Source organism: Branchiostoma floridae, chromosome 4 (assembly GCF_000003815.2).
Source record: "Branchiostoma floridae strain S238N-H82 chromosome 4, Bfl_VNyyK, whole genome shotgun sequence".
NCBI classification, from domain to species: domain Eukaryota; kingdom Metazoa; phylum Chordata; class Leptocardii; order Amphioxiformes; family Branchiostomatidae; genus Branchiostoma; species Branchiostoma floridae.
In genome coordinates this window covers 229620-239799 of record NC_049982.1, presented here as the reverse complement: position 1 = coordinate 239799, position 10180 = coordinate 229620, and the positions used below count along the sequence as shown (strand labels likewise).

At 42.5% G+C, this 10180-nt stretch overlaps 2 protein-coding genes across 2 annotated transcripts; both read right to left on the bottom strand.

The window, feature by feature from the left end:
- Positions 1-277: 277 nt before the first annotated feature.
- LOC118414660 (phosphatidylserine synthase 2-like) lies at positions 278-3671 on the bottom strand. Its single transcript, XM_035818854.1, has 7 exons — positions 3599-3671; positions 3306-3373; positions 2828-2962; positions 2572-2622; positions 2165-2278; positions 1372-1449; positions 278-711 (listed from the first exon to the last, which is right to left on the bottom strand). The coding sequence occupies exons 1-7, from the start codon at positions 3657-3659 to the stop codon at positions 553-555; spliced, it is 666 nt and encodes a 221-aa protein (XP_035674747.1). The 5' UTR covers positions 3660-3671; the 3' UTR covers positions 278-552.
- A 4289-nt stretch (positions 3672-7960) lies between these two features.
- Positions 7961-9713, bottom strand: LOC118414668 (hemagglutinin/amebocyte aggregation factor-like). The gene is made up of 3 exons (XM_035818865.1): positions 9309-9713; positions 9021-9166; positions 7961-8501 (listed from the first exon to the last, which is right to left on the bottom strand). The coding sequence occupies exons 1-3, from the start codon at positions 9675-9677 to the stop codon at positions 8459-8461; spliced, it is 558 nt and encodes a 185-aa protein (XP_035674758.1). The 5' UTR covers positions 9678-9713; the 3' UTR covers positions 7961-8458.
- Between the last annotated feature and the right edge of the window lie 467 nt (positions 9714-10180).

Sequence of the window (10180 nt, the reverse complement as noted above, 5' to 3'; positions counted from 1 at the left end):
CCTTAGCCCCTTTACAAATCAAGAATTTCGCTCGGCCGAGTTGTCAGCGAGCTATAAATTACGAGGAGGTATGGCCCTGATGCCGACGAAGAAACCCTGCCATTTGTTCGTCGGCATCAGGGTCATGCCTCCTCGTAATTTAGAGCTCGCTGACCACTCGGCCGAGCTAAATTCTTGATTTGTAAAGGGGGCTTTAGGAGAATATGGAACATCCTAATACTCATTATTTTTTACGCTTATGAGCTAAGCAATCGCTGTAAGATCTGTCTGTTCTGACAGCAAGTTATAGTACGGATGACATAAGTGCGCTAATTAATTTTCGCCTGATTTAAAAAAAAATCACCTTTTCCCCCTCAGGAAATGGTTAGCATGGCCAGAAAAAACCAAATGGAATAATATGTCGTAGGCCTGATTGTACTTGTAAAAATGCCACTGGTGTGGTAGCATTAAGTGTAGCGTCCGACTTGGTAACTGATATAACGTTAGACTTCTTTTCAGTTACAACATATAATGAGTTTTTTTACAAGGCTTCGTGTGCTTGTGTGTGTGTATTCATTGCCACACACTTACACTTATGATGAACCCAAAGACAGCCAGACAGCGTCTGAAACGTCGAGCACGGCTCCAGTCTGGAGACCTTAACTGCTCCATTGTTGTCTTTCTGTTACTATCATAGACCGGAACCTTCCACAGGCCACGCCAGTTGTACAGCTGCAAGGAAAGAAATATTATGTGACATTAATCTCTCGTTAAGAATCTGTTAAGAATTCGGGTATCACCTAGACTCAGCTTGCATGTACTATTTCCGTTTCATCCCAACCTGCAGTCTGTCTGGTCGTTTAGCCTTTTCAGAACAGGCTCCCTTCTCTGAAACACTGTTGCAGGAACATTCGTTCATTGCCTCCTTTTCTACGGCAAATGCTAAGGCTACGTACTTACAACAGAGAGCGTTTACAAGTGACGTCATGTCCATGTAAGTTACCCTATTATCATTCAGTGAATTTCGGGCATTTAGGGTTATGCCACACTGCCTTAATTCTATGGATGACATCCGCGCGCTTATTGATTTTCGCCTATTCTCAAGTGTGGCCACATGTCACAATATCAACATCCCTGCATGGTCAATCAGTATTTTATGCTTGCCAGAAGACCTGCTCTACAAGGTAAGGGGGGATATGGTCAGGACAAAGGGTGATTGTCTCGTACAGTCTTACTAAGTCTGGGGAAGAAAATGCACTGGATGTTCAGTCGTGTAATTTAGAAACATTTTGGGCTGGTCCTTCTTTACTTTTTCGCCCTCGCACATTAGTTTTTGGGGTCTCAAGAGGATGTTATCCATAAAATAATAACCATAACATAACATAAATCCACCTTCATGTCCAGATACTCCAATGTCTTCATACCGCACCAGATCCCCAGGCCGTTGCACAGGACGGCGTCCAAAATCCACTGGAAAAACGAGGTTTAACAATAAGCATGCGGGTAATTTTCAAGCAGATGTTGGGGTACAAAATGTAGAAATTCGAAATATGACATTTGGTCATCCCACTAGCAGAGAATCTCGTCGATCAAAAAGCATTGCAGCTTTTCAACCCCACATCACAGTTGAGATAACAAAAAAAGGTCGCCTGTTGCTCGTAGAATTGTTTCCGATATGGAATTATAAACAAACTTCAGTCAGTTCGTAGCTTAGGAAGCTTTCGAGACGCACGCTGCTTCTTTGTCAACCCGGTAAATTTCGTCTTGGAGTTTCCTTGTCACGTTTGGTTTGGTTTGATTTGGTACAGATCTCCAATAGTGACTGATACATGTATGTCACTAGTCGGAAAGATTTGCACCATCGCACACCGCACCATCGCGCGTGTGGGGGTGCTTTAACATGCGTGGGGTGTGGTGCTCCCCAAACACGGGACCTCCATTTAACGTCCTATCCGAGGGACGGCCCTAGACGAAGCTAGGTACTCATTTTCACCGGAGTAAAGTGAGGAATGCCGTGCAAAGTGTCTTTCCCAAGGGCACAAGATCGGTGACACGGCAGGATTCGAACTCGAGACCTCTCGGTCCCGAGTCATGTGACGGCTGATAGACGTTGTTACGTAAGAAGACGCAGACAAAAAAGGATTCAGGTAGTAGAAACGTATTGAAAAAATAAGTTAGTACTCACGTGGTCCCACCAGCACTCCTCGAGCTCAGGAAGCTGTTGCTCCAGGCTGTACTCTATCAGCTCGAACATGACGCTCATCACGTGGGTGATCCAGTAGTCCCGCAGTGCGAGGGCCTTGTGGGTTGAAGGAGAACCATTTGATACCATAATGCGTAACAGTGAAGAAGACAAAAACGTGAAGAAAGACTGCAACCTGTAAATTCATCTGAATATATGTGCCCAAACTGTGGACGCGATTTTCGTGCAAGGATTGGGTTACAATCCCACAGAAGACTCTGTCAATCGCCTTAACTTCAAGCAGAGTGCTGCCATCTTGAACCTAGTACATAGGAGTACCTGCCGACGGACGACGGAGGAGTAGCTATAGGTTAACACCTTATTATTATAGTCCTTGGATAGTTACTCACATTCAGGTAAAATCCCAGGAAGTGCGAGACCCAATATATATCGCATTCTGCCTGAAAAACACAAGAAAATGTTATTCTGTGTTGGAAGTCACAACGAAAACGGATTTTTATTAATTACTTATCCAAACTATCGAGTGAAATATGTATACACTAGATTATGCAAGGCCTTAAGGATCTACAGAACGATATACTGTACACTATTTCATACGATGACAAGGACGATGTTTCACAACTAACAATTTAATAAAAGGGTTACCCATATCTTGTGTACAACTCGCTCCGGATGGTCAGCGTCCCAAAACGTACAGTTTTCGCCGTAAGACTTAAAATGTAGCGGCTCCCCTAGCGATTCATCCAGGTACTTCAACACCTGTCTGCTCTGGTCTGCAGTCTGTGGAACGACGAGAGACAACATCTGATGAGCAGCAATGTTTGTTTGTTTATTTGTTTGTACTCCACATCCGGTAAATCGCCTTATGGTGTAGCACTGCTGGTTTGTACTGAAAAGTGCGAGCTGTATATCCAGACAGATTTATTTGATTCACTCACACCGGGAAGGATCCCTACATTTATGAATAATTGTGGTGGGTTCTTTAATGTGCTCGAGGTGTGATCTCCTTAACACGGGACCGTCATTCATCGTCCTGTCCGAGGCACATCCCTATCGGACGTTAGGTACTCATTTGCACCTTTCTCGGGTGAGGAAATTCCCGTAAACGACGATAAATATTTACCTGAAATAGCAGGAAGGTCAGACCCATCTGGTACACGACACACAGGCACGTCAGCACTCTCCAGAAAACTGCAGGGAGACACTACAATTCTATTCCCTTCGAGGGTGCAAGGCGACAACAAGATGCGCCAAGTAAGTTCATGAATAAATCATATTCATTATAAATTATATTTCTTCATGAAATCATTCTTTTGGAATTGAATTTTGCAGTATTCATCTCAACATAGCTGAAATCTAAACGATAATCAATTGTAAACGAATCGAATTAAGAGTAAAGAGGATGGCTTCTGGTACCTGGATGAGGCCACTTGAATGGTCCATCGGGTGCGAAGAGTACAGCAAAGACCAAAGACATCGTCACAAAAATCCCAACGTACCTACGGAATCAAAAGCTTTTGTATGCAGACGCCAACGAATATTTGTACTGTGTTCTATTACAAAAAATGCGAACACAGTCCTAAAACAAATTCTAAAGTCTGTACTGCAGTCGTCATTTGGGTCGAATGACCAATCATGTAGAACACGTGATTGCACGGACTGCTGACGTCAGTAATTAGTCAAAAGTGTCAGAAAGTTTATAACATCCCCCGTCTCTATTTTTTTTTTAGAAATTTAAGATACTTCTGAAAGTAGATATCTGTTTTTACCGGGGTTAATATTAGTTTGGAATATAGGAATAAGGAACCCCACATCACTTGACTACAAAACTCCAAAACTGTACAAAAAGCGTTGTTCTTAATTTTTCTCCGGAATATATGCATAGAATAGATCATGTAGATTTGTAACATACCTTTGGGTGTTGTGTTTGTCATTTGTTGGTGTCTCTTCGAACGGTGCGACGAAAACTAACACACATGTCAGCACCAAAAGCAGGGTGTAGCCTCGCCTAAGGGAAAATAAGTTGTAGTAGATCAGTGAAGGTAAGATATGCAATGGCACTAGACGGGCAATACTTGCGATAAAATACAGCATATTTCAACCATATTTCACGCCTTGAATAAACGGACTGTTCAAAGAGTGTATTAGCCTTCTCACACTAGTTACCACGCATGCGCGGGTGAAAGGAACTCTGGGTAATAAGTTGAAGGCCCCCAAAAAATCAACATTCCGCTATCTACGTTCTGGACATTGTTACACAAATCGAAACAATGGTATAGACGAGGCTGTTGACGTCTGAGGGCCTTTAACTTTGACATATTACCCAGAGTTCCTTTCACCCGCGCATGCGTAGTAACTAGTGTGAGAAGGCTTATTGAAAAGCCAACCCTCGTGCGAGAATGGATTTTTAAGAAACTGGACTGACAAGTCAAGTTTTCTCAAGGTGTCAAAGAACCTTACCAAAAGTGCGAGGTCTTTCTGTCCTTATCTGCCGCTGCACATGTCTCCCGACTCCACTCCATTTTCTTCTGTAGTAGAAACTCGCATGGCAGCAGGTCGTCGTCGTCCGTTGGCACCGGGTCACTGCGACCTCCTTGGCGGGTATTGTGTGCTCCTCGCCCCGACGAATTGCAGCTATCGGCACGGTGAGCTTCCGCTATCCTCGAGGCTTCGCACATTTCAGGAGGGGACCTGTAGACTATAGGCTTCGACACTTAATTTTGTCTGTGCTCTTCTTTGTTTAAGCGCCACATCATTCATGCACCCTAGCCTGCTTTTCAAATGCGTGGAGATCAGTTTATTACAGGCCAAAATTATGGTAACTGCAAATACTAATGCTAATTTTCAGCGTGACCCTACTTGCATGTAAGTTACTTGCTAAAGTCATGCGGAACACCCCTGCTCCAAAAGTTGTATATTTCGTTGTATTTGTTACCCAAATGTATTTGTTCTTTGACCAAATTTCTCTGTCAGATTGAAACCATAAAGAGGCTTTTACATGTCGCTATCCTCAAATGCATGTGTATTATCTTTCCTGCAAGAAACACGCAATAAGGAGACATTCCAATAGGGAAGGGGTAATGTTATTTACAGACCGACAACAAGAGCTTGATCTCTTGCTTGTGGCAGTGATTTGGGAAAAGAAGGTGAAAACTAAGTCAAAACTCACCTCTCTATCCCTCACTTGACAAAAATCATATCTTAATCGCCACCTTACTTTGCTATTTATGGCTTACTCCGGAACCTTTTTGACTGAAACGAGGCAAGACCAGCTGACCTAAATAAAAACCGGTCGAACCACTCGGGCATCTACGCGCACCTGTTCTGCGCACCATTACCCAAGACCATATTTAAATCTCGCCCATCTTTCTGGGTGGAATTACATGTTTCAATCGTGGCTCGATTTTCACGCGCGTTTTTTTGAGTCGAATTACACACGGGACTGCGAAGTTTTGAGTTGCAACACGTCAACAAAACTACACTGCGTAATCAACAAACAGCTTCATGAGTATTTTGTGTGTGGTATCCTGGTGTGGTTTTGTAACTGTTTGAACGCAAACAGAAAATAATTTAACTTGGTGAAAAGTATATGATTTCTTTCTTTTTAATCGCAATCTCAAGTTGCATGGTCTTGAATCTCTCTGATGTCTTCCAGATATTAATCAGACACTTTGTTGTCCAGAATTAAACCTGGCTTTCCACCCTGACTCAGCTACAGTAAGTACTGACACCTTTAAAAGCTAGCTGACCATCAAGTGCAAATTTTTGTAGACTTTAATATGATTCATATTGAGAATGTTGTAACGAAAACACCGCCATATAATAGCCCCCAGCAAAATTGATCGATCGCGACAAGAAAAATATGCACTGAATAAATTTGAGAAGTTTATGTCATCATCCTCCGTACGTCTTTTTTAGATATCAAAGATAGTTTTCAAAGTAGACATCTGGTTTTACCCATATCGATATTAGTTAGGATAATATAGGCATAAGAACCGTACGTCACATACTCACAAGCTTGGCGTTGGCCATTACTTTCTACAGAATGCGTGGATAGCACAGATCATATGGGTGTGTAACATATATCTCCAAGCAGATCCTACGGTAGCCTAAGATAGTATCAAAAGCTACCGTAGGAGTGTGTTTGGCTATTTGGCAAGGCAACAATTGGATGTTAATATATTTTTTTTTCATGGCGACTGACCGCAGATCTCGCTTTACTCCTCTGGCAGCGTGAGAATGTCGTAGTAAAAGCACTGTGGTCATTAAATGTCCTCCGGAAACGTGATCGATCGTGACAAGAAAAATATGCACCGCGCAAATTTGTTTGGTTTGCTGTTGTACCTATTCATATACCAAATGATGTCATTTCCGGAAACTCATGGGTCTTAAATGTTAACACTCAAACTTGACATGTACCAACAGGATAAGTCAGACCGAGCAAGGAAAATTAATAAAAAATGTTTTAACTGCTCTGGTACATATCAAATTACCAGCTTAAGGGGGAGGTTCAAACTATTGCAGATTCAATGAGTACTTTCGTCAACAGCCACTACAAGTTTTCCGTTTACAGGTGGGCTTTTTTGAGAGAGTTGTGATGTATTAGAGGAAGAACGTGAAAAATTCACAGCAAACTTGTTGCGACTGCTTCACATTGGCCAAAACACCTGGTATATTGTGAGGACAAATGAAAGTCTTAGTGGCGTCGTGTGTGGTGAAACTGGTAGAGTGTTGGGCTCGGAAGCTAGAGGTTCTGCATGGGTACAATACTCACCGTGCCCCCGTTTTACACTTGCGGAAAAGGCGCTTTACACATTCCCGACGGTGGAGTGACGCCCACCGAGCGTCTTCAATTTGTGCATTAAAACACACACGGGTTTGGCGTGCCAGTGTCCACATGTACTCGTACGTGACAACGTTTGCCACTATTTTTCAAATGCGTCAGCAAGGAAAAGTCAGACTAAGCGAAGAAAACTAATTAAAAAAATTGTTTGGACTGCTCTCGTACATATCAATTTGCCAGAAAGCGAGCTGCTTCAAGAGAACCATCGTCAACAGTCATCATTTGCGGGAGTCCGTTGCTGGAACAGCAAAAGGGTCACTACACTTTAAGTTAGTTTTCAGGTGGTAACAAGTGTGCTTGTTTGAGAGGGAGTTGTAAAATGTATTTGAGAAAGAACGTGAAAAACTCGCTACAAAATTTATTGCTACTGGTTTACAATTGACGAAACACCTGGCATGGCTTGAGGGCAGATAGAAGTCTTGGCCACATTTATTGGTTTTTCATATACCCCTGTCAAACAGAAGAAAAACTAGTCTGCCCGCGATTGTGTAAAAGGACTTAACTCTATTCAAACGGAGAGGGGGGGTGCTTTTGAGGCTCGCGCCAACTTTCATCTAGCATAGAACGGCTTTCGCTAGAGCCACCAAATTTAGTGAGTTTTCCTCAAATTTAGTTGGCAACAATTTCACACAGTTTTTAAAAAAAATTTAAAAATCCACTTTTTCGTGTTGCCATGGTAACCGTTTGTTGGCAGGCATTTTTGACGACAATCGCTAAATTTAGTTCTAACAATGTATTTTTCGCGTTTATTTCCTATGTTACTGCTATTTTTCTACATGAAATAAATCCTATGCGCTCTAGAATATCTTTCATAATCAAATATGAATAAATTATGCTAATTTTATTACATCATTGGCCATAATACAAGATGAATAATGTTAAGGAACGGATAGGGTTAAGGAATCCCGGTAAATAAGTGACAAACAAGCCTTGAGTCATTTCAGAACGGATTTATTTCCGCAATGAATACACACCCCGCAACTTTATAATTACCATCATGTTATAGATGGTTCCATCACATTAATGTTCTGTTCTTGAGGAGAGAATACGTCTTGAGTATACAGAAACCATGGAAACTTTCCTGCAAGATACGTTACATGTAGATACAGACAGAAATAATAATAAATTGCTAAAGTGGATTGCTGTATTGTCACCAAAGCGCCAATGTTGCATTTATGTCAATGTTGTAAATTATTTAAGATTTATCCATCGACTCCAAGTAAGAGATCCTCATTTATAGCAACACAAATTAATTTTCTTTTACTTAACATTAGATAAATTTCAGATTTGGACACTTTTTAACATGACGTTTAAGTTTTACTCATCTAAATCAAATGCAGTCTAAATTCACAAAACCATATTTTAAGTGCAAAGAATGCACCTTATTCGGAACAGAACACATGTGGTAGCTGCCTCAGGCGTGTTGGCGTGGTCTACAGCTGGACTCTGCAGAGGTCAAAACCGTAGAGCCGATCCCTGGAGAGGACATAAAAAACTCTTGAAAATAACCAGTGCACACAAAGAGTCCCCTTATGAATGCGAAAGAAAGTTATAGGAGCTCCGCTGGGCTGGCCACCTGTCACGAATCGAAGACTCCAGGATGCCCAAAGCTATCTTCTACGGAGAGCTGTGCAAGGGCAAACGTGAACAAACAAGCAAACATCAAACAGAGGAGCTCCCAAGAAACGCTACAAGCTGTAACTCACTAGCCACTATCTACACAGGGCTTCATATGACCATGCAGCAGCAGGATGTGTAGATCAAGGATTGATTCAGATTCAGATTCAGCTTTATTCCTGAATGATTTGGCATGTATATACACATGAAATGCGTCATCAGTCACAAAATCAACTTTAAAACATTGATGCATTTACAACATTTAAAATTAGATTGGACTACACAACCACATGCGAGCCTGCAGATGAGGACAACCTTCTCAATTGATGTTAAACGTTTGGAAGCGAAGAGCATAACAACAATTTTAAATACACTTACTCTTTCTCATTGTCGTGGTATCCATGCATCCCCCGAATGTAGAAGTTGGTGGGAACGTTGTAGTTCATGTCGCCGTCCCAGCTGTTTGCGTACAGGCTCTGGTAGTGGTTTCTGGTGGTCATGCCGGCCTTACGGGAGCATCGGATCTGTTGAAGACACGAAGAGGATGTCATGAATTCATTTCAAAAAACTTTTTCGTCAGACATGATTAAGTATAAGAGGCAAATTGGAACATTAAAAAAAGATGAAAAGATGGCAAGGAAGGTAAGTGTTGTCAGTAAAACCTACTTTCCAGCGTCGATCCTCGTGATAGTTGGAGTGCTCGCTGCGAAACCCCGTGACGACTCTTCCGGAAGGGCAAGCGTAGTTCATGACGCCGTCAAACTCGTTCACCCAAGGCGTCCAGTAGTGGTCAGTGAAGTCACCAAGGTTGGGGACCGCCTTGCACACGAACCGCCACACCCGATCCTCGGTCGTGTCGCAGTGACGGCTCTTCACGACGGAGACGGCCTGACCAGCCGGACACTGGAACGTAAAGGTCCTGTCCCAGTCGTTGATGGCGCCGGGTAGGGCCGACGTGTGCGATGGGCAAGGAGGTCTGCCACGGTCGCCACTGCTCTGGCTGTCAACGGGACCACCACAGAGGGGGGAAACCATAACCGCCACAATGATCAGTTGCACTCGCACAGATGCCATTGTTGCGGAGTTCACAGTCAGAATGCTTGCGATGTGTTACGTTCGTCCCTTATATGCCCGTGCCTTAATATCCGTGTTTGTAAGGCATGTGCTCAAAAATAAGAGCAATTTTATAACAAAAATGTCAGGCTTGCCGTATACAAGGAGTACTTCCTTTTGTCATACCCCACGTTATTTGTGCATACTTCTGGAAATGCGGTCATGTTAAACAGCAATACACTTTCTGTGATAATCACCCGAATAACTTCTCAAACATTACATTAGATAGACAACACATGGATCAAGCTCCCCCCAACAAGTTTGGCAGATTTGTGGCTGATTTATGTATTCAAGGAAATCTTAAAATTCTTAACGGCAGAATAGCCGGTGATCTACAAGGAAAATTCACGTGTCATCAGCCAAACGGTAGCAGCACTGTTGATTATGTAATATGCAACCAACCGCTTCTAGAACACATTTTATTT